The sequence below is a fragment of the Bemisia tabaci genome, chromosome 6 (genome assembly GCF_918797505.1).
Source record: "Bemisia tabaci chromosome 6, PGI_BMITA_v3".
Classification (NCBI taxonomy): Eukaryota; Metazoa; Arthropoda; class Insecta; order Hemiptera; family Aleyrodidae; genus Bemisia; species Bemisia tabaci.
This window is the reverse complement of record NC_092798.1, coordinates 8,384,172-8,407,552: the sequence shown is the minus strand read 5'-3', so window position 1 is coordinate 8,407,552 and position 23,381 is coordinate 8,384,172. Positions and strand designations below refer to the sequence as shown.

Sequence of the window (23,381 nt, the reverse complement as noted above, 5' to 3'; positions counted from 1 at the left end):
AGACTCTTTTTCTAAAAAAAAAAAAAAAAAAAATGTTGGGGACTTGGAGCAGTTGGAAGAAGTTTTTAGCCAGAAGCTAAACTTGAGAGTGATGGAGAAAAATACGGCAATCTCATTCAGATATAGCGGCTCAAAATACACATATACCAATCAAAGACTGCCAGAAATTTCAGTTTAGTTAAATTTGGAACGAAAATGGATGATGCTCGCCTCTTGTAGCCGGGAAAATCGGATTTTCCGGAAAATTAAAAGATGATAAGAAAAAATGGTCAGGTCTATATTCGGTTCTAGCAGCTCCAGATACACAAAAAATGGTACACTGAGGAGACCAATAAATTTGTCCAAGCATGCTGAACAGGAAAATTTCCGGCTTCACTGCAGAATTTCCAGCTGAATTTTTTTCATTTTTGTCATTTTTGTCGCAATTTGAGAGAGAAATTGAAATTTTTCGAATTTCGCCAATTGGAGGTACTGGAAAAGTACTGAAGTTTCTTGTTGAGGAGGTCCTGAATTTCTTGGGAATGCACTGAAAGAGTACTCAAGAAGTACCTACTGATTTCTGGTCAGTCTGTTTTCGTAGACACCTTGGTTGCTGGTTGCTCTTTTCAGCAAAATTAATTTCCATGTGGAATTCCATTTTGCATTTCCTGGCTGGAGAAACGGAAATGAACCAAGCAGGGCTGCTCAAGTGAAATATACAGTATGAAAGATTGGAAATCTCCGTGAAATATTCCATGGAACATGAAGCTATGAAAAATATAGAACATATTTTCAGGGCTGGGTGAGTAGGTTTACAACACGCACTTATAACACGAAAAATCAAAAACCATGATATGCCTTTCATTAAATGATGCATTGAATTTCGAAAAATATTTTTCAGTACCTTGCATTATTTTCTGAAATTTTCAGATTTTATTGTTTATTCTTCATAAAAAACTGCAACCCTGGTACTCAGTCCATTTTTCAAAACGAATTTTCGGTACAATTGGCAACAATGCCGTGCAAATGGCGGGAATCATCAACCAATCAGAGATCAGAGGTACTTGGCTTGTCAATGACCTTGATTGCTTGTAAACTTTTAAAACTTTTCCAATTCTCATATTCTCTTCGTTTGTTCTTGGCCTAACGAGATGCAATCTCCAATCTCCATTAATTACTATCACTACACACATCCGCTGAACCAAAAAACCAAAGAGAATACACAACTCACATCAAAATAACAGAACCACTTGCCAGCAAGTGAGTACTTCTAACCTCGAATGTAAACAAGTGAGAAAGCATGTGTGCAATGTGGACGTCACGTGTCTTGTTATCTCTCAGTAATTTGTTATCAGTTTGTGTGTGATTTTTATGTGATTATCATCTGAGTCCTGTTTCAGTCGACTTCTATCTTCGTTAATTTTTGACGTTTTGTGTATGTTAACAATTGCTTGTCAAACTTTGGGCGCACTAATTCATTACATACTTCATAAACTTACTTACTTTCAACTGAAAGCATACTTACTTAGGTGCCCACCTGTTGCATTCAATTACTTCAGCATATCAGAAAGATCAGAATGGACGTGGCTGCAACATCTAAACTACCAAACCCACTTTGCCTCAGTGGTAATATTTACCAAAATTGGCTGAAATTTAAAGGAGAGTTTGATGACTACTTAATTTCCATTGAGTTTGATGAGAAATCAGACAAGGTCAAAACAGCTAAGCTACGAAATTTAATCGGAGATGAAGGTAGGCAAGTTATCGCAGATCTGGCTTTAAACAAATCTTTTGAGTATGATGACCTGATAGCAAAATTGGACGTTTGGGCGGAGTCTCACAGGAACATAGCCAAATGCAGGTCTCAATTTTTTTGCTATGAACAGGATGAAAATGAAAATTTTGAACATTTCTTGAGTAATGCAAGAACATTGATCCAAAGATGTAATTTTGGCGATCTTGCAGAGGAGCTACTACGTGACAAAATCACGACTGGGATTTTCAATCCTCAACTGAAGGAATTATTTGATAGTACCCCTGATATTTCTCTCGAATCAGCAATTCAAATGTGTCGTGTGACAGACTTATCTGAAGATCAACTGTCAAAATTACTTGTCCTTAAACAAAGAGGCAAATTAAGTGATGATGGCCTGGAAAGCAGAGATCATGTTAATGAGTCAGTCACAAGTGATGTAAACGGTGATTCACTAAATGGAGTAGCTGCGGACAAAGATTCTGCCACTCCTTCCAATGAGTCAACTGCAAAGGACCATAAACCAGTCTCTCAAGTCGAAGAAACTAGAAGCTGTCTACCAAGTGATGATATCTCTGGAAGCATACCATTTGTTCCGAAGGAACTCAATTTGAACGGGAATGATGCAAACTTTGCTCGAAGAATCAACGATAGTAAGTCTAGTTCTGTAGTAGTTCAGCTTTAATGAATTGTTGCTTACATGAAAGAAGGGACCATATTAGGACGTATTTCTATCAAACGGAACTATGTGCATTAAGACATGAGCCCTGATACGCATAAGAATATACGCATTACAGGGCTCACGTCACATTGCACATAGTTCTGTTTGATAGGAATACGTCCAATAATAAGTACCTACTAGTTGTGTCATGGCACTAGTGTACCTATAACCTCTGACAACCAGCAATTACCTACCATTCAGTCATCGCCCGCATTAACGACTTCTTTGTTTTATTGTTGCATGCCCAGTTGGGCCTTGATAGATGATGAAAGTTGGCATCCAAATGAGAAATTAAAGGAATAGTGTCCAAAGTTGTTTGTCTTAAAATAATTATTATTAAACAATTATTGTTACTTGGCATTATTTTCTAATGAAAACTTGGCAGAAATCTGCACGATCTTTACTTTCATCCTATTTTTTTTTGACAATCAAGGGGCCTTTCGCATGCATAATCCTAAAACAAAATTACCAAAAAATGTATCCTTCAGTCTTTCTTGGTTCTCAAAATCCAAGTTAAAAAAACCAATGATGCCAAATTTCCTCTGGGATAATACCAACGTCCTAGAAGCAATGACCTTTGAAAACATTTTTCGAAAACTCTTCAAAAAATTGTTAAAAATGTTCGTATTTGGAAACCCTTTTTGGCTACTTTCAAGTTAAATTTACAAGAAGTAAAATTTAAGGAAAAAAGTGCCAAAAAAAACTCCTAAAATATCACAGTAGTTTTCCAACATTTTTTCAAACATTTTAGTTTTGAAAAACTTCAGATGATATTTTCCGAGTTTTTTTAAACACTTGAGTTGTCTTTCTGAAATTTAAGAGTTTTTTAAATGTTAGGATTAGAGATTTTATTTCGGGATATTTTAAGGCTAAATTTCTTCCCTTCAAAAAGTTACCATGAGAGGATTATATGTACCAATGGAATACCACCCCATCAAGAATTTTGGCATCGGCTAAACTTTGATATCAGGTAGTATTACAAATAGATATGAAGTTTCTTGTGGTCCTCAGAGCACTATGATATTTTACAATCAAACTTTTATGTGCCAATCTTGAGAAAAAGAATAGTGAGGCTGATAAGTAAATTTTTTGGCATTTTTATATGAAATATTTACCTAGTAGAATTGTCGCAGCATCCTATTAGTGATTCAGGAAAGCTTTTGTTTCCTTGCAGCTCTCGACAAAAAGAATCAAATTCCTCCGAATGATAGTAGCTTGCACCTCAGTGTTCATGCAAACACAGTCACAATCCCATATCTTCACTAGAAATTGCATACAAGAAGGCCAAAAAATCTACTTTTCAGCCCTGTTTATCTATATTCCATGGTGGAGAAGTTATGAGATCGTTTCCAACATATTTTGAGAAGAGAGCAAGGATCTGCAAATATTCTTATAGCCAAGTATTCCCGTACTCTTCCCAGGATTTAATTTCATTATTTTCTGAAAGTTCAATTTTTGCTCCATGCTTCTGATTCTCACTAGGAAAATTTCCTCTACTAAAAATGGCTTTGTAATTTACAACATTGTGTAAGTTTAACGAATGCCAAGTGAGCAATGAGTGAAGATTATTTACAAAAAAAAAAAAAAAAAAAAAAAAAAATAGATAGAATGCATTAAGTGAATTTTGAATTAATTTTATTTACAGATGAAGCAACAATCAGGATGACACTTGAAAAATTCAGTAAACATGGTGGAGTAAGGCTCTCTCCTCCCTTTTATTTTCGCAATTTATTTTGGAGACTCGATGTCAAGTGGAACCAAACCACAGATACTGAGGACTCTCAACTTTCCTGTTTTCTCACGGTAATTTGTTCCTTGTTCCAAAGGAAACTCAACTCTCTCTAGTTATCAATATGACTCAACATAGAATGGCTGTGAATTTAGAAAATATATTTCATTATTGATCCAAATTAAGAAATATTTCTTCTATCCACAGCCATCATTATTGAATATGACAAAGACAAGCAAAATGTGCCCCAAAGTGGGGGTTAGATAGGGTGATTCTGAAACATTCAATTCAAGAAAGTCGTCGTTCAAGTTGGTAATAGTGCTTTTGCCAGCTAGGAACGATTCTCTTCAAATGTTAATAGAAATTTTAAGGTGATTCCTAAGTGATCTAGGGATGAGATCCTCCACTACGTTGTGCTGATAGACAGTCTCAATATCTTGAACTGACCTTTCATATGTTCTGTCCTATATAGGGAATGGCCATAAATTACGCAACGCTCAAGAGGGGGAGTGAAAACCGAGTAGAGTGTTATGTCATTTTGTTTTTACGTGTTTATAAATAAGGACCTACGTCAGAAAAGCGTTACAAGGGGGGAGGGAGGTCAAAAATGCTGAAAAAGTGCGTTACATAATTTATGAATGCTCCCGTTGCTGTGGATCTTGTTTACTCTTTTACTTGAATTAAGGGAATCAAGACTTATTTAATGGACTTAAAATCATTATAAATGTTTATTATTTCTGTCATTCCAAACATCTTTACTGATAAATACTTGTTTTTCATTTTATTTTCAGTGCGATGGTGGGCCAAGTAATCAATCATGGAAATGCACTGCAAAATCGACACATAAAGTCTTGTCACAGAGAGAGGGAATAAAGCACTTATCAAGAACTGGTAAGCATCTCAAACAAGCATCCTAAAATTGTCTATCGGTATTATTAAAAAGGACGCTTTCAATGGATAATGCCCCTGCTATGATCATGGCATTGCCTCTTATACGACCAAGTGCTTTTGGTTTTCAACAGATGACCTATCACTATTTTGCTCTCATCTGATGCGCTATTATATGTGGTGCTACCTTCTACTTTTACATCAATGACAAATCAAAATCATGTCACTGAGATCCTTACACAGCCCTCCTTTTCCTTGCCAAGATAGCCAGGAAGAGAAGTTCTGGGTGATGAAATTTGGATACCTTCAGGTTGATTCCAAATTAAAGTTTCTATCCTCAATCTAAAATACCCAATTTTTAGGAAACCTTATTTCTAGGCATATTATATCAATCCTTTGGGATTGACTTTTGCCAGTTTTTTTTTCCTGGAAATATTACTGTTATCAGTCAACAATTAGCTAAAAAATATTTTAACTGGTTTTATTTCTGTATTCACCTCAATTTTTTTGCAATGGAGAATTTGCATGCAAAATTGTTATCGCTTCAACTGAAAGTGCTTGAAGAGCTGATTTCACAGTATTTTTTATAATTTTTTTCTGATATGGGAAATAGTATAAAAATAGATTTAAAAGTGAGTAAATGCACCGCCTAGTGACGTCATCTGGCGGAATTTCCCTTTTAAACATTTGTATTTTAGCAGATTAGATCATTCTGTCATATCTTCTCCAATAATTGTTCAATTCATGAACCAAGGGTATCCTCGTGTTTCGTTCCCTCAGTAGTTTCCACTTAAACACGAAATTTGTCACATTTCAGACACCTGCAAATTCTCTATTGTATCTATTGAATTGTGAAATTTTTTGTTTCAGGCTCAGAACCTAGACTTTTTTGTCCTAAGTCTTCATCATGGGGCTATAGAGAATTCATAAAGAAGAATACCTTGTTAAATCCTGACAACGGTTTTATCAAAGATGACAAAATTATTTTAGAGGTAGGTTTTATTCATCTTGTAATGTTTATACATACATATATTCTCCTCAGTGGTTTTCCATTAAGTCATGATTAAAACAGCACTGGATAAACTCTTTCCTAAAAGCATTCTTCCAACATAGTTCATAAAACCTGGTGAACTTATAGAGCAACTGAGAAAAAAACACCAAAAAGTGGCCCGAATACTGTATGTAATAAGGTGGAGAAATGGTGCTGGGTCCACACCATTTCGCAGGGAAATCAAAGCCAAGAAGTTCCAAAAATTATAATTAGAGTAAAAAATCAATTTTTTAACTCTAATGAATACCAGTACAAAACTGAAGGGAGGGAGGGGAGAGTGTTCAGCTCCATCAGGCTGTTTGCATTGGAATATTAAGTTGATAATACATAAATTACATGCAGTATTCGTGCCACTTTTTAGTGTTTTTTTCTTATTTGTACGCACAGTTTGGGGATATGAGTTTTCCCATTTGGGAGCAGGCGGTTAAGTTTAGATGCGTTCGCATCTCCAACCAGCCTGATAATAATTTTTTCGGGTTTTCCTTGTTTTGTTATGAGAGTTGTTCAGCAGCGACGGTAGATGGCGTGAGGATCACACTTTGGTGTCATGCCTCGGGTCATATCCATGACAGCGTTTTAATGCCGTCTTGGATTTTGCAGCATGTTAAGTTGGATTCACTGACGAGTATGGTCTGCTGATGAGGTCTAAAAAGACCAAACCGGTATAGATCTCTCGCCGTGACTCCAACTTAATATTCCAATGCAAACTGCCTGAACTGAGCACTCTCCCCTCCCTCCTCAGTTTTGTACTGGTACTCATGTATGTATGTATAAAGCTGCTTTTATAGCGCTCTTTGGCGCTCTGCGACCCCTAGCCGCCAAAGTCCCCTATCCTCCCAAAGCCCTTCAGGGAGTTGACAAACCCTCATTTCTTCTAAAACCCCCTGTCGCCACCCTTTCACTGGGCGTCCCCTTCGTCTCTTCCCAGGAGGAACCCAATCAAGCAACTTCTTTGGCAGCCTTTCGTCCGTCATTCTATTGACATGACCATACCAGACAAGCTGTCTGGTCATGATGTCATTTTCGACTCCCATGATCTGAAGCACTCTTTCATTGCGTACCCCATCTCTCCTAGAAATTCCTGCAGACCTCCTCCAGAAATCCATCTCCGTTGCTCTTAGCATCCCCTGTGTCTGCTCCTTCAGCTGCCAAACTTCACATCCATATGTAAGAATACTCTTGACTACAACGTTGTAAATTCTCCTCTTGTTCTCCTTGGAAATCCGAGGATCCCAGAGGATTCCATTTAACATCGCTGTAGCCTTCCTTGCCAGGCTGTTTCTTTCCTTAATCGCTTGATCAGTTCTTCCATCCTGGTCAACCGCACCCCCAAGTACTTATAGTGCTCGCAGCCTTTGATCTGCTGCCCATCCTCCAACTCAATGCTTTGCTGATCACCTCCCAAAGTCAGTTTCTCGGATCCAGAAATACTGACTTCCAAACCCCACTTCCGATACTCCTCTACCAACTTGCGCATCATGTAATCGGCGTCATCTTGATCTTGTGCTATCACCACTTGGTCATCAGCAAAGCACAGAGTGAACAGAGTTTCAACCTCACTCAAGGGGACACCCATCCCTCCACATTTTTTCTTCTATTCTTTCAACACATACTCAAGATATATTTTAAATAATGTTGGCGACAAACAACATCCCTGTTTCAAACCCTTTGTTACATAAAATCCCCCGACAATTCTCCATGACACTTAATTTTCGTAAAACTTTTTACTGGTACTCATTAGAGTTAAAAAATTTATTTTTTACTCTAATAATAATTTTTGGAATTTCTTGGCTTTGATTTCCCCGCTAAATGGTGTGGACTTAGCACCATTTCTCCACCTTGTTACTTATAGAGCAACTAAAACATGTAAGGAAGTAATTTTTCCAGTCTATTTCATGAATCACCAGCAAAAACCCCCTAACAAACTTCTCACCACCCTGAAGGTATCAATCTCCAGCCATTGAGTAGAGGACACTATGTGCTCAAGGGACAGGTTTTGGTCCTGAGGTTCCGAACGTAAGACCAGAAATGGGAAGAAAGGAAGGTGGACATGGCAGACTGTCTGCTGGAAGTAACTTCAGTTTTCTGTCAAGTAGAGTTGATATTTACCGCTCAACAACAAACTGAACCATCAAAACTCTTTCTCTTGTTTAATGAAAGAAACCTCTTTGTTACTTGCCCCTCAGGTTGCTTTTACTGTCCCGCTTTTTCTGCCTTTAGAAAAACCTGTATTTTCTAGGTTTGCAAGTTTCCTTAGATTTTTAACTCCAAAGATTTAGGGAGTGCAAAGTGAAACAGAAAACTACTTTTTATGCGAAGCTAAGCATGGATATTTTTGGTCCCATGATGACTGTAAATCCAAGTGTGTGTAAGGGGTCATCAGTGCCTTTTTTCTTTCACCTATTTTTTGTCTTCATCTCAATTTTTTCCCAGGGATGCCACGATTTTCAATTACCAGGAACATAATAGTTGTTAATAATGGGTTGTTTAAAATGGCAGTGAGCACCCCAACAAAGTCGAAAATACTTATCTCACCTGGAACTTTTCTGGTGGAATTTTTGTGTCTCTTGCTGTACAAGTATTCAATGACATAGATATAATTTGATACAGGCCGTCATTGCAGTTTTATACCTCTATGTGGAACCCAATAAATTCACCATTAAGTACACAGAAGAATTTGTCAAATAAAATTAAGTAACAAAAGTAGGTATTCACTTTTAGCAAACTTAAATGTAAAAATTAGTAAATCAAGATTTCAATATAAAAGAATAAATTAATCAATAAAATAAAAATAAGAATCTTTGTTCTTCAGTAGTTAATTTTTTACCAGGAATTGTGTCCTATGATGTAGGCCATCTTAAGTTCCGCTCTTGTTTCTGGGTGATTTATTTGTTTAGTTGTAGTATCTAAATAAAACCTAATTTGTCGTGCACATTACTGCACATGTGATTTAATCTGAATTTCTAACTGTTTTTTAAATTTTACAGGTTACTTTTGCCGTCATCGACTGAGTTTAGCTGCATCAACGAGGCCTAATGCATCAGACTGCCTTATCATCTCAGGTATAACCTGTGATTTTCCCCTTCATTTATTTGAGCTCTGTTGCTCTAAATGTTCGTAATTTAAGGCTGTCTTTGCCACATCTTTTGTTTTCCATATAAAGGTATGTATAAACTTTTATCCTTTATTGTCGTAAATCAATTTCTTTCACTAAGTAATGTCATAATGAATTTCTGCATCGTATCATCCATTTTCTCCCTAGGTATGCACCCTCGGTGAATTTTAAAGTATATTTTTTTGGGGGGGGGGGGAAGGGAGATACAGTAAGACCTCGAATTATCGAATTGCGCTTTAACGGATTCCGCGATTTAGTGGATCGATCCTCCGGTCCCTTTAGCAGGACCGACTATTGCGATTTAGCAGATTCCGCGATTTAACGGATTCGGCCTCCGGTCTTGTGAAATCTGATAAATCGAGGTCTTACTGTAGTAATATGTAGGATCTCATTGTCAGTGATTAAATTTCTTAGGTATGTGAATGTGATGTGGAAAACTCAGAACTATTTTATTTAAAAGTTGACCTATTTCCTATTTTAGCTAGCAATGTTTCTAAGTGCTCATACAATTTTGTATTAAATTGGAAGCTCAAGAGTGTCCATGAACTTCACTTCTACCAATATATAATACATTATTCTTCTAATGCTCTGATACTTTTCATGAGCTCAGCTAATTTGATGAAAAACTGAATCCGCCATTGTTTTTCTATTCACTTATGATTTTTTATTCCTCCCATATCAGCAGTGATCGTTTATGTATGGGAAATTTAAACCTATAAAATATAAATTGTATTTTTGTTCAAATTTTCAAAACTTAAGATGAAAATTCAACAATTACTCTTTGACCTTTACAGCAAAATCGGGTTACAAAGTTGAGGAGTAAACGTACTCTTAAAATTTGAGATTTGAAATTTGAATTCATGACATATTTTGCAAGTAGTAAAAATAGTTCACTACTCAAACTCGTAACCGATGTTTGACCTGTAAAAAGTGCTTGTCAAGACATTTAACAAACAAAGCACAATCTTAAATTTTCATTTTTTTTGAGTGGTGGACCACAAGTGCAATTTTTCCTTCATATTTTTGCATTTTCCATGCAGTAATAAGTATCTTCACCCTAAGTAGAGATAGAAGTGCTTTGTAAAAGAATTGTAAAACGATTGTGACTTTCAAGGAAAAGAAAAAATTACAGTTAAAACCTGTTAAAATTTACAAATTATGAAACTCTTTTCTCATAAATTTTTCAATAGAAAATGTTTTCAATTTTACATTTAAATTGTTAACATCTTGTATCCTTGTTAAGTTATCACAAATATTTCATGAGACTATTGCAAATCTTTTCTCAAACTGAAATGATACTTTTTACTTAAGATTGCCTGAATTTCAAAACAAATTTTAAGTAGACACTTCCCAGGAAAAATAGAAAATAAATTTGAGAGAATTGAAGAAGTTTCTGAAATCCAATTCTTTGTCCTTTCCAAAAAAAACGCAAGATGATTGTTTTCCAACTTGTGGATATTATTTTTTTATGTAAAATTTCATGTTGTCACTTGTTTGAAAAGTCCTTGCTAATAGCCTACTTTGTTGTATAGATGGTGTAACTGTAGAAATATACATCTTGGCTTGCGGCATTGCAAACTTCCTGTCATACCTTACTTTTGACAAAAAAAAACCACGAAACATCATTTCTTGAAAACATTGGTGATTTCTCTTCTCTGTGTGAAGAATATTCTCTGAAAATGTCAAGTCATGCTCATGATTTGGTTTGGTCTCCTTTTGAAAAGTAAATTAGGAGGGAAGATTTTGAAATCGAAGCCGCATCCAAGATACACATTTATGTAGTTTTATTTACTTTATTTTGTAGGTTTATTTATGCTATGATAACTATTGGCATTTTAGGTTTTATTGTTTGAGGCCATCATATATTTACTGTTGGTATAGACGTTGATACTCGGGCTCACTGCTGATATGTTTTTTTGCCATTTTTTTTAAGTTTAGTGTACTCTGTTCTAGCAAATAATATCCTATTTTGAATTGTGTTCCTCGCTCTCTGTGCTTCCCTGCTTTCATCATTATTTCCTTGTAAGTAGGTACTACTTTAACTCTTTCTGCTGTTTATGCAATAGTAATATAATGTATTTCAATAAACTATTTAACTATTTAAAAACATGTTCGCATTACCAGGAGTTGTATTTAATATACAATCGTACCCATTTTTAACTAGTGGTCTGCTGTTCTTTGACAATTCCAGGTAAGAATTTATAGAGCTGGAAATGGTATGATTTTTTACTTATGAAAGTGGTGGCATTTTTTCATCGTACGCCGTAAGCCTTTGATCATTTATTATTTTCTGAACCTGCTCAAAAATTCACAATTACTGTGATATATGCAGACTTTTTAAAGAATTTGCCGAATTTGCATGTGTAAACAACACACAACAACAGACGGTTGTTTCACAAACTGTTAACTATATTAGAGAATCTTCCAAGACATCACCTAAATTTGTTTCTTTTTTGCCAAAATAATCTTAACTTCTGGCTGCATTACTAGTAATAATTTTTCTGTGAAATAATCATGAAGTACAAAATTTCATTTTCTATCAATATTTGTAATATTGTGTACTTATCATTAGTCAGCTCCTTTTGTGCCTTTGTTTAGTACGTGGTAATTCAATTGTCGAACATTCTTCAGCAAGTTTTACCGTATACAGTAAGAGTTTTTCAATTTAAAGTTTATTCTGAATAAATTAAATACAAATGAATTTTTGTCATTTCAGTCTTCTTTCTTTCTCTTTACAAATAATCTACTCCCTTCTCCAAATACATTTCATGAAAAATGAAAGAATATCGATAGTGAGTAAAGAAAGGGGTAACTAGCACCTTAGGCCCTTAAGTTTAAGGCCCGTTTATAGGTCGTTTTTTCACCCATCGATCCAGAGGCCTGACTTAACTCAGAAAAAGAAGGTTTTTCGACCTCGAGCCGTTACCTATCTATATTCTATCGCTACCACAGCATAGTCCAGGGTACGTAGAATCCGAAAAGCAGATGGGCGTAATAACGACCTAAACGCCTATAGGCTGTTCTTGGAGCGGTGTCCTCAATTAGTCACTACCCTATCGGCAAAATGACCTTGGAGACATTGGCTCAAGCTTGGATCAAGCTTTGACGAAATTGGAATGAGCATGGAATTACAAGCCTGGCTGTACAACCTTGCATCGACATTAGAGCGAGGTTGGTTTTTTAATCTTGGTATTTCAACCATGGGCCAACCTCGGATTTTCAAGGACAGGAGGAGCTCCTTTTTCCAATCTTGTGCCAAGATTGACGAAAGCTTGTCCCACCAATCATGACGTACAAACAATGCGCCAAACACGGATTATAACAACAAATGCTGCGGACGCAGCAGAAGGCGCATTGTTCAGTTAAAAAAAATAGTATGATATCCATGCCATGAAACGAGCATGCAACAAGAGGGTATGTATTCGATCGACGTGAATTGAACGATGAATAAAAACCTGAATCGATAGACGTGAACCGATCAACACCGATTCAATGGACTATGAAATAAAATGAAAAGCAGATCAAAATCAATGAAAAACTTGCATTTACTATAAAAATTTCAAATTGCGATATTGCCAGAAAAGGATCAGCCAAGATTTTGATTTTTTGCAATGTTATTAGTAACACGTACCATTGATTCACCTCCTGCAACCCGTTTTTGGGTACATTTTTGTCGCCTTATTTTTTTTGGGAGGGGGGGGGGGGGCTTCGAGACCACCATAAGTGGGACCGGTTCTTACGAGGTTTATGTAGAGGTCCACAATTACATCGTAAAAATAAAAAATCAGACGTCGAAATGCAAAAAGAAAAGAAAAATCGTAACCGAAGATAGGCGGAACTCAATCGGGACTAGTTCCTTATCTTTCCTCCCGAATCCAAGCAACACCTCATCAAGTTGCTGCATAAAGCTGGCAGCATAAAGTGAAGCATTGCGGATTGACGCCTCGCGCCATCGCGCCTTCAATTTTGCAGATGCAACACGACATCCATCGAGCACGAATGGTTGTATCTCTGCGCCGTCATCAACGCCCGTCCTCTGGAGGATTTTAGAATCCCGGGTAGCGCGTTCTGTCAAATGACACTGAGCGCCTTGGAAAATAATTGTGAGCATCGGACGGAATGAGCTCGTCGTTAAGCTCCACCTGCCAATTTAAGCCGCATCCCCCTTCCTCCCTCTATGCAGCTTAGTTCTGTTCAGCAGAAATACGGCCAAATGTAAGCCGTGAGAGATCCAGTTATTTTTTGAGCCAACATAGGGGATGAAGATTGAAGAGTTTCACCAGGATCGGGCATTATTGTATGCCGTAGAGGCGGCAGATTAAAATTTTTAGAATATTTTTCCCTTCAAACTATGCTTCTTAAGCTGCGAACTTCAAACTGCCATAACTCCGTTTTGGTTGACCTATATATCACGACTTTGTTTTACAATTTACATTGACTAAATTTTTAGCGTCAAAATCGAAAGTTCTCCGATCGAGCCGAAACCATGCCAGTCCGCTTGGTATTGACCCACTAAGTTCGATTTCTTGGTCAAAAAAGCTCCATGAAGCGCGCTATTGGCAAAAAACGCGAGTAATCGCTTTCCCAGGAAAACACTCGTTCTTGACGCTTTCTCGGCTCAGGAAAACTAGCCGAGCGTCGGGACCATGCGCAATCGCTTCTACGCCTCGAATTACGTAGGCTGCGACTGAAATCTCGACATTTTTTTCCGCGTCCAAAATTGAGAAGAATCGACAGGAATACATGGACTCAGATGGAGCCGAGAAACCGTCAAAAACGAGTGTTTTCCTGGAACAGCGATTACTCGCGTTTCTAGCGAATAGCGCGCTCCAGCATACTTGTGGAGCTTTTGCAACCGGAAAATCAGACTCAGCGGATCAATTCCAAGCGAGCTTGCTTGCTGTCGGCCCGATCGGCGATCTTCCGATTTTGACCCTAAAAATTTAGTCCATGTAACCCCTGTCGATTTTTCTCGATTTTGGACTGAGAAAAAAATTTCGAGATTTCAGTCGCATCCTACGTAGTTGAAGCATAGAATTGATTGCGCACGGTCCCGACTCGCGGCAAGGCTTCCGAGTGGGAAAACTCGGAGCGGTGACGCGGTGACTCCAAGCGGTGACGCTACTTCAATATTAAGCTTCCATCGCCTTGCTAAGGCGCAGGAATACAACTATTTGAACTCCCCGGAACGCGTGAGGTATCACGCCTCAAATGAAGGCGTTTTCGAATCTTCTGCGTTACATGACAAGATTTTCCAAATTGTTTTGCGTTATATTGTTGATTTGAGTTGCTCCATATACTTAAATTTCTCCTGCATCTTAATTTTTAAGTATTCTGCAATAATTATTCCCTTCCGTAATACAATCCTGACTTAAGCGCCCCTAAACTACGGCCTTAACGGTCAAAAGTGCAGTAGCGGCACAGGAAAACCGAGAAACCAATTGGTGACGCTGCTTCAATATTAAGCTTCCAACGCCTTGCTAAGGCGCAGGAATACAACTATTTGAACTCCCCGGAACGCGTGAGGTATCACGCCTCAAATGAAGGCGTTTTCGAATCTTCTGCGTTACATGACAAGATTTTCCAAATTGTTTTGCGTTATATTGTTGATTTGAGTTGCTCTATATACTTAAATTTCTCCTGCATCTTAATTTTTAAGTATTCTGCAATAATTATTCCTTTGCGTAATACAATCCTGGCTTTAGCGCCCTTAAACTACGTCCTTAACGGTCAAAACTGCGGAAGTGGCACAGGAAAACGGAGAAATCAAGCGGTGACGCTACTTCAATATTGCGCTTCCATCGCCTTGCTAAGGCGTAGGGATACAACTATTCGAACTATCCATATCGCGTCAGGTATCACGCCACAATTGAAGGCGTTTTCGAAGCATCTGCGTTACATGACAACAAAGCTCCACGAGTCCCTAGCTTCGAGCTATCCGCTGAAAACGCTCCAGAGAAAGAGTCAAAAAGTGGTCAGAAACACTCGTTTTTGACCAGTTTTTGACTGTTTCTCGGCTCAGGAAGCCTCGCCGAGAGTCGGGACCGTGCGGAATCGATTCTACGCCTCCAACTACGTAGGATGCGACTGAGATTTTGAAATTTTGTTCTATCCGTCCAAAATTGAGAAAAATCGACAGGGTTATAATATATATATTAATCATTAGCAATAGAGAAGGAGAGGTAGAATAATATATATATTAATCATTAGCAATAGAGAAGGAGAGGTAGAATAATATATATATTAATCATTAGCAATAGAGAAGGAGAGGTAGAATAATATATACATAAAGTAATATAGTTACTAATATTTAAGTGCTGACATAAAACAGCACTTAAATATATTAAATCTATAATCATCTATATCATGGACTAATTTTTTAGGGTCGAAATCGAAAGTTCGCCAATCGGGCCGAAACCAAGCAAGCTCGCTTGGAATTGACCCGCTGAGTGCGATTTTCCGGTCGGAAAAGCTCCACGAGTCCCTAGCTTCGAGCTATCCGCTGAAAACGCTCCAGAGAAAGAGTCAAAAAGTGGTCAGAAACACTCGTTTTTGACCAGTTTTTGACTGTTTCTCGGCTCAGGAAGCCTCGCCGAGAGTCGGGACCGTGCGGAATCGATTCTACGCCTCCAACTACGTAGGATGCGACTGAGATTTTGAAATTTTTTTCTCCGTCCAAAATTGAGAAAAATCGACAGGGGTTACATGGACTAATTTTTTAGGGTCGAAATCGAAAGTTCGCCGATCGGGCCGAAACCAAGCAAGCTCGCTTGGAATTGACCCGCTGAGTGCGATTTTCCGGTCGGAAAAGCTCCACGAGTCCCTAGCTTCGAGCTATCCGCTGAAAACGCTCCAGAGAAAGAGTCAAAAAGTGGTCAGGAACACTCGTTTTTGACCAGTTTTTGACTGTTTCTCGGCTCAGGAAGCCTCGCCGAGAGTCGGGACCGTGCGGAATCGATTCTACGCCTCCAACTACGTAGGATGCGACTGAGATTTTGAAATTTTGTTCTCCGTCCAAAATTGAGAAAAATCGACAGGGGTTACATGGACTAATTTTTTAGGGTCAAAATCGAAAGTTCGCCAATCGGGCCGAAACCAAGCAAGCTCGCTTGGAATTGACCCGCTGAGTGCGATTTTCCGGTCGGAAAAGCTCCACGAGTCCCTAGCTTCGAGCTATCCGCTGAAAACGCTCCAGAGAAAGAGTCAAAAAGTGGTCAGAAACACTCGTTTTATGACTGTTTCTCGGCTCAGGAAGCCTCGCCGTGAGTCCAGCCCCCCCCCCCCCCCCCCCCCCCCGGCCGGATTGCCCCTGTCAATTTTTCTCAATTTTGGACAGGGAAAAAAATATCGAGATTTCAGTAGCATCGTGCGTAATTGGAGGCGTAGAATCGATTCCGCACAATCCCGACACTCGGCGAGGCTTCCTGAGCCGAGAAATAGTCAAAAACTAGTCAAAAACGAGTGTTTCTGACCACTTTTTGACTCTTTCTCTGGAGCTTTTGCAGCGGATAGCTCGAAGCTAGGGACTCGTGGAGCTTTTCCGACCGGAAAATCGCACTCAGCGGGTCAATTCCAAGCGAGCTTGCTTGGTTTCGGCCCGAGTGGCGAACTTTCGATTTTGACCCTAAAAAATTAGTCAATTTCGCCCCTGTCGATTTTTCTCAATTTTGGACGGAGAAAAAAATTTCGAGACCCCAGTCGTATCCTACACAGTTGGAGGCGTAGATTCGATTGGAGATGGTCCCGATGGTCGGCGAGTATTTTGGACGGAGACTTGGGGGGATTATTTTGGACTTGCGCCAAATTGATGCACCGAGTCTCGGGAAAAATTTTCAGCTTGAGGTAAAAGGCGGTTCTGGAGATACGGGAGGTCGTAGTGAGGGAGTTGAGCAGCTGGCGTGCGCTCTTTCCGCAAATGTTCCTCGGCAAATCTTCATTATGATGTTACTCATTACATGTTTTTTTCACAATTTTTTTGCGTTCTTCCTATTACTGACCCTTAAAATTTTTTACAACTACTCTTCAAGTGGCTACGGGGTGAAAATGGGGGTCGAACGGCTGGCGGCGCGCTCTCTCCGCGGTTGTTCCTCGCCGAATCATCGTTTTGGTGTCTTCCAGTTCATGTTTACTTATGAAATTTTCTGCGTTCTTTCCATTTCTGACATAAAATATTACCTAAAACCACTTTTCAATGGGTTATGGGTTTTTTCCCCGCAGTTCTTTTGAGTTCTTGTGGTTTATTTCTGATTTCCTTCAGGTCTACTCGTGCCGCATATTTTCAAGTTTTTTTAATGTACCTCACGTGAGGTTACATTTTATCGTAAGATGCGTACTTGTCTTGCGAAAAAATATATACCTATGATTTCATCCAAATATAAATGTTTACATGTATCAGATTAATATACTGCTCGAGGCATATTTCAGATTTGTTCCCTTATTTGACATGTCATTTTGGCGTGTGAACATTTATATTCGGATGAAATCATGGGTATGAATTTTTTTGGTAAGACGTGTGAGGTACATTAAAAAAACTTGAAAAAATACGGCACGAATAGATTTTCAGGAAATACGAAATAAACTACTAGAACTCAAAAAACTGCGGAAAAAAACCCATAGCCCCTTGAAAAGTGGTTTTAAGCAATTTTTAAGGTCAGAAATGGAAAATACGCAAAAGATTTCAGCAGAAATAATGTAATGGATGACATCAAAATGATGATTTGGCGAGGAATATTCGTGGGAGGAGCGCAGGCCAACAGCTCAACTGCCCCACTTAACCCCCGCGTACCTCCGGAACCGCTTTTTAACTCAAGGTGAAATTTTTTCCTGAGACTTGGGGCATCATGTACAACAATTTGGCGCAAATCCAGTTTGCCAAATTGAGAGTCTAAAAAGGGGCGAAGTTCGACCCATTTTTAACAAGGCTCTTTGATCGTTGACCTTCAAAAAGTGTAAATTGATCGCAAAATTCACGAACTACCTACGCTTACTCTTTTTAAAGTGTTTTTATCATTGCGACAGTGATTAATAAGCTACAAATCTCCTGAGAAAACAAGTTTTCACATCGATTTTTGAGAAAGGAAAAAAAAACATTGTTTAACACAGTTTAATGTACATGTATTTGAAATAAGAAGCTTTCACAATATTTTTTCCTTCATTAATTCATTCAATTGTTTTTAATGGTTTTCCATTTTAAAATAAATAGAAACTTAATTCATGTACTACACTAAAAACATAATAAAAAAGAGGAGGAAAGGGATGGGTATTAAAAAACTAAATTCTAGGCAAAAACATCGAAATACAACTCTCCAGCGATTTTGGAGAGTAAAATATCGCAACATCTGAAAACTAATAAAGATGCTCTTTGTAAAATACCATATACAACATTAAATTATTGTTGAAACGTTGAGGAGTGGCAACAAATTTAGATAAAAAACGAACGGAATATAACACAAAATTGGATAGATTTTAGGCTTAATTTTAAATAACCTATGCCATCATGACTGATGAGGCATAATTTCCTGAGATCATTGATGCAAATGATAGTGCAAAATCACAATTTTGAACGAAAACAAGACTCGACAAATGATAACCTCTCACACTGTATTGCAGAGTAACACGTTGAAAAAACATAATTAGAAAAATTGACTTAGACACACTCAAGAATCCTTCACGAGAATTAGCAAGCTACAATCCACCCGTGATTGCCCTGCGAAATTAAATGTCTTTCAAGAGTTTTAAAACAGCCATAGTTAACTTGACAGGGTATACGCTATGACTAACTTGAGCAGTTCTTACTGCCTTGTGCTGTGGCCAAAAAAAAACAACTTTACTGAAAATATTCATGGAGAACCACGCAAGATTAAGTTCAAAACCATGTAGATAAGTTCTCACTTGGGCATAAATTGTTAACGTTGCGAGTGCGTTTTGCTGGTTCTACTCTGTGGCATCCTCAGCGCAACACTGAATAGTGCACACCTTACTCGTGACACAAGAGTTGCACAATGGATGCTGGAATGAGGAGCCCGCAAAATGGCAACAATATTGAAAATGTAGGTATGCATGAAAGAGTACTTATTGACTTGGTTTTGAACTTTACTAAGTTTGGGTCTGTAAACTTTCATATTTCAGTTTTTCTAGAACTTGAAAATCAAACTAGCTTCCGAATAAAATGGGGTAATCTGCACACAAAAATGAACTTTTAGTCACAACTTTAAGCAGTATACAATTAGGAGAGGAAAAAGTAAAGGGAAAAAAAAAAGGAATTTGAAAACTGATTGACCTTCAATTTCTTGTACTTTCCATGAGCTTAAACTTCAGAGTCAGGATGTGTGTTTATAATTTTTGGCCACAGAAAATATTGTGCCATAATAAACTTCTTTGAGTTATCATCATCCATCAACTCTGATAAACAGCCTCACTTCCCACTAAACTTAACTGGATATTTGTGGAAAATAAGCAATAATGATTTTTACTCATCAAACAATGAAGCTCCGTAACTTCACAGTGGGACACAGTTGCCATTAACGACTAGATGTGGCAAAGACTCTTTGAGAACATAATTCAAATTGTAAATCTAAATGCCTAATGCTTGATAATACATTTTTTGATCCAGGTCATGTGATTACAATCGATTGAGAGTCAAAGCACTAAAAAGCAATAGGTAATTACTTTCAATTATATTTCCATCGCAGTAGCAGCATAATTTTGTGATAATTGTATTCACTTTTATATTGCTATTGCATCACTGCCACACTGGGAGAGAACATCATGAGAATCAAAGGCATTGAAGTCTAAAGTTTAAAAGGCGTACTCTGTCAATGCTAGACGTTCTGACATCCGCTTTTAATCTTGAAAATAATTAAATTACAGTACAACTGTCTTAATTTCACGGCTGAGCAAAGCATGCAACAACATGCAAGTGTTAAAAGAAGTTACATGGTATGAAAAAAAAAAAAGGTTCAACTTTTCTGCCTCTCAGAAGAAATTCAAGACACTTTCAGGAAGCTTACTATCAGAAAGCATAAAACAAGATGCCTTAGTTTTTTATAATTTAATGTACTTTGAGAGAGATACTGTAAAACTGCAGTTAAGTTTGCTAATTTGAACTACAAGTGTATCTTTGGCCAGTTTGCTCATATTATAGGGAGAATTCTGCACTTTAATTCATGCATCTCTGCAATAAAAATGGAACGAAAAACCTGACTGCAGTGACTTAGCAGCTCATACAAATAATATTAGATATAAAATGCAAAAAGTCATAGCTTCGTAAATTCGTAAAAAAGTTTCTTCCGTCAGCGGTCATTCTTGAAACTTAAATTTCGAACACTTTCAGTTTTTCTAAATGTGTCTGAATGTTCTATTTCTTTTATATGACGAATTAAAACTTCCTTTCACTCAGAGGAGAGGGTGAAAAGACGGCAAAGTTCCTCGAAAATCTAATCAAATCAACTTTCACTGAACGACTCATTATCAGAAAGACATTGCTAGTGTTCGAACCTTTCAAAAAGTCACATTCCACTCTTGTCTTTGTTCTGTCCTGTGATAACAAAAGACGCACTTTCAAATTTCGGCTTGAAGAGGATATTATTCAACACTCTCTATGTTCAATGATCAGAAAAAATAGAGTGACAAAATTAGGATTATTAAGAGCTAGAAATTTTGATTTGGACATGGGGGCCTTGATATCACAATTTTTTGTCTCAAGGAGACAAAGAGGATGATTAATTACATTAGATACATGTTCTGGGAAGAAATGCCTAATGACAAGAAACGTATTAATCAATTCTTAGAAGATTTAACCAAGCTACGAGAGGCTACAAATAATTTCACATTAAAAAAGAAAAGAAAAGAGGAACATGATAGCATAAATTCTTGTGAGCTCTTCGCTCCAGTTCAGATGGAAAACCAATGAAAAATATTGGGTTGAAGCAATTCATGAAATATAAAAATAAAATACAGATTCGATAAGTAAAATAAAACTTATTTGTTGTTAATAGGGTCTAGCATCATCATCGACCCAGGTTTTTATCCCAAAAATCTAAGAAAGCTGCATTTTCATAGTACATACTTGCAAAGAATGCTCAACAGATTTAAAATAAACTTTAAAAACTTATGTACAGATTGCTTTCGCAGCTATTTACAAGTCTGATTGATTCCTAGCGTTTTGTTTGTTTATCAGTGGATCATTGGCTGTGATGTGGTCTGGTTTGTGGCCTGCGATATGCCTGTCCCACATCACTCGGTAGAGCTTCTCCATGCCGAGAACATACTGTCGACAATCAAAGAGAGGACTTTCGGTTCGGGCTCTCCATACTTCAGCACGCATTGCTCTCAAACTGAAAAGAGAAGAAGAAAATTTAAAATACTTATGGTTAAACTTTTCCATGAATTAAAATTTAAATGATAGGTTCTTTCATTGATTCATGTTCTGAGATTACTAACTAAGCTAAGTCCATTCTTTCATGCATCTCGGTTTAATTACTTGAAACCAGGCTGGCCGAAAATCAGTATTTTGTCAGTACATTCTTAGGAAATTCAGTCCCTCAACCTCCTCAGGAGAAACATTCAGTTCTTTTTCAGTACCTCCATCTGACGCAATTTGAAAAATGTCAAAAATTTGAATTTCTTGCTCAAACTTCAATAAAAATGACAAAATAATGAAAAAATTTTCGGATCCTCTCGGGGAATTTCTGCTTTTTTCAGTACTTCCAGACCGCCCTTAAAAATCAGTACTATTCCTGGACTTGTAGACACTCTTTTAAAATGTACAGAGCTTAATAATCAGATATCTGGTTTTATTCATTTCTTTTTTTCTCCATTATCCCCATCCCCATTTCTTTTTTGTCTTAATTGATCAGAACAGTAAGATTTACATTATACTAGTAGGTATTTTCCTCCAAACCGAAACGACTGAAATTCCTAGACTTCTTTGGTCACCAATCAACCAAAATGTATAAAATGAAGGACTCGTCAATAGGAAATACAGCTTTTCATGTCATGGCACGAACACAATCTCTAGGTACTTACATCATGAAATTTTCAGGGCCAAAAAAAGAGGGAAAATTTTATGAACTTTTAAACTGCATTTGGAATTGGTATATACTATTATATGTAGTAGAAAAAAATGGACCAAACAAACAAATTTGCAAAACTCTTCCTACTCAGTCCAAGAGCGAGTTTAATATTAAGCTAAGCAACACTTTGATGTGATGTTAATACGTGACCTGGTGTAAAGAGAAAGATATTAACACTTACTATTCTTTGTCTGTTCCAAGTCGGATGGCGATATCCTGGTATTCTTGTCGAGATCGGGCAACAAGTTCCGGACAGCCGAGAGTTGCCAATTGAGAAGCAGCTACTCGGGAAGCAAGCGTTTCACCTAAGCAGGGAAACAAACATGAATTGAAGAGATGATTGATACAGAAGGAAATTCTAACAAAATTTAAGAAAGAGTAAAATATGTTGGCATCTGCAGGGCAGAATCTGGAGGGCATCTAAAAAGATGCAATTTCAATGCACATAATGATTTAATTTTTTCTCACTGCTCAGAGAGAGCAACACGAGAGCAAATCAACAATTCGCTACCCGTTGATGAATTTCAAACGGATTTGTTTAACTTCGAGTTTCAAGAGAGCAGTGGCATGGTGTGGCGTGCTTTGCGATAAATCAATTGATCCGCCATTTAAACCCCTGAAAAAGGATCAATAAACAGGGTGTTCGCAATTAACACCTTCATAATCGATTTTTTACTATACCTTCAAATGGGGAAATATCGATAGTTGATGATTCATGCCCCACCACTGCAGGAGAGCACTTTTCAACTCCACAAAAATAAATCTCCATGCCGTTAATTAACTTGCCAACCAACTGGCCTTGACCACCAAACTTCTTACTTAATTCCCTCAAGATTTATTTTGGCCAAAAATTAAAAGCTTTGTATACTCTTGTAAGCTTTTAAAAATACTCCTTAAACTCATCCAATGATACTAAAATTTGAAACAGTTAGCATTCATTATAAATTTGTTACAAAAAGACATGAGAGGCACTTAAAGAGTTTGTATCGTGACTATTCACAAACCTCAAAACTAAGGTAATCATTAAATGCACCAAAATCATTCAGGTTGGATAAAGTATTTGAGTACAATG

At 37.5% G+C, this 23,381-nt stretch overlaps 2 protein-coding genes across 4 annotated transcripts in view; one reads left to right on the top strand and one right to left on the bottom strand.

Annotated features, from left to right (window-relative positions):
* The first annotated feature begins 1,101 nt into the window (after positions 1 to 1,101).
* LOC109035028 (uncharacterized) lies at positions 1,102 to 11,944 on the top strand. The gene is made up of 5 exons (XM_019048492.2): positions 1,102 to 2,385; positions 4,099 to 4,256; positions 4,974 to 5,073; positions 5,941 to 6,062; positions 9,109 to 11,944. Exons 1-5 carry the CDS (start codon positions 1,557 to 1,559, stop codon positions 9,130 to 9,132), a joined length of 1,233 nt encoding a protein of 410 aa, XP_018904037.2. The 5' UTR covers positions 1,102 to 1,556; the 3' UTR covers positions 9,133 to 11,944.
* Positions 11,945 to 18,325: 6,381 nt separating this feature from the next.
* The window catches only part of sxc (O-linked N-acetylglucosamine (GlcNAc) transferase sxc), a 164,797-nt gene continuing 159,741 nt past the window's right edge, over positions 18,326 to 23,381 (bottom strand). For all 3 annotated transcript variants that reach the window (XM_019047375.2, XM_072301641.1, XM_019047385.2), the window contains 2 exons: positions 22,491 to 22,614; positions 18,326 to 21,571 (listed from right to left, as the gene is read on the bottom strand). In XM_019047375.2, coding sequence (XP_018902920.2) covers positions 21,373 to 21,571; positions 22,491 to 22,614 — 323 coding nt within the window. In that variant the 3' untranslated portion in view covers positions 18,326 to 21,372. The remainder of the gene's footprint in view (positions 21,572 to 22,490; positions 22,615 to 23,381) is intronic.

Bases quoted from the DNA above. Each gene is read 5' to 3' on its own strand.
- LOC109035028 (XM_019048492.2), top strand. From the start codon at position 1,557: ATGGACGTGGCTGCAACATCTAAACTACCAAACCCACTTTGCCTCAGT. The intron at 4,257-4,973 runs GTAATTTGTTCC...TTTTATTTTCAG, and splicing joins AACTTTCCTGTTTTCTCACG to TGCGATGGTGGGCCAAGTAA. The intron at 5,074-5,940 runs GTAAGCATCTCA...TTTTTGTTTCAG, and splicing joins AAAGCACTTATCAAGAACTG to GCTCAGAACCTAGACTTTTT.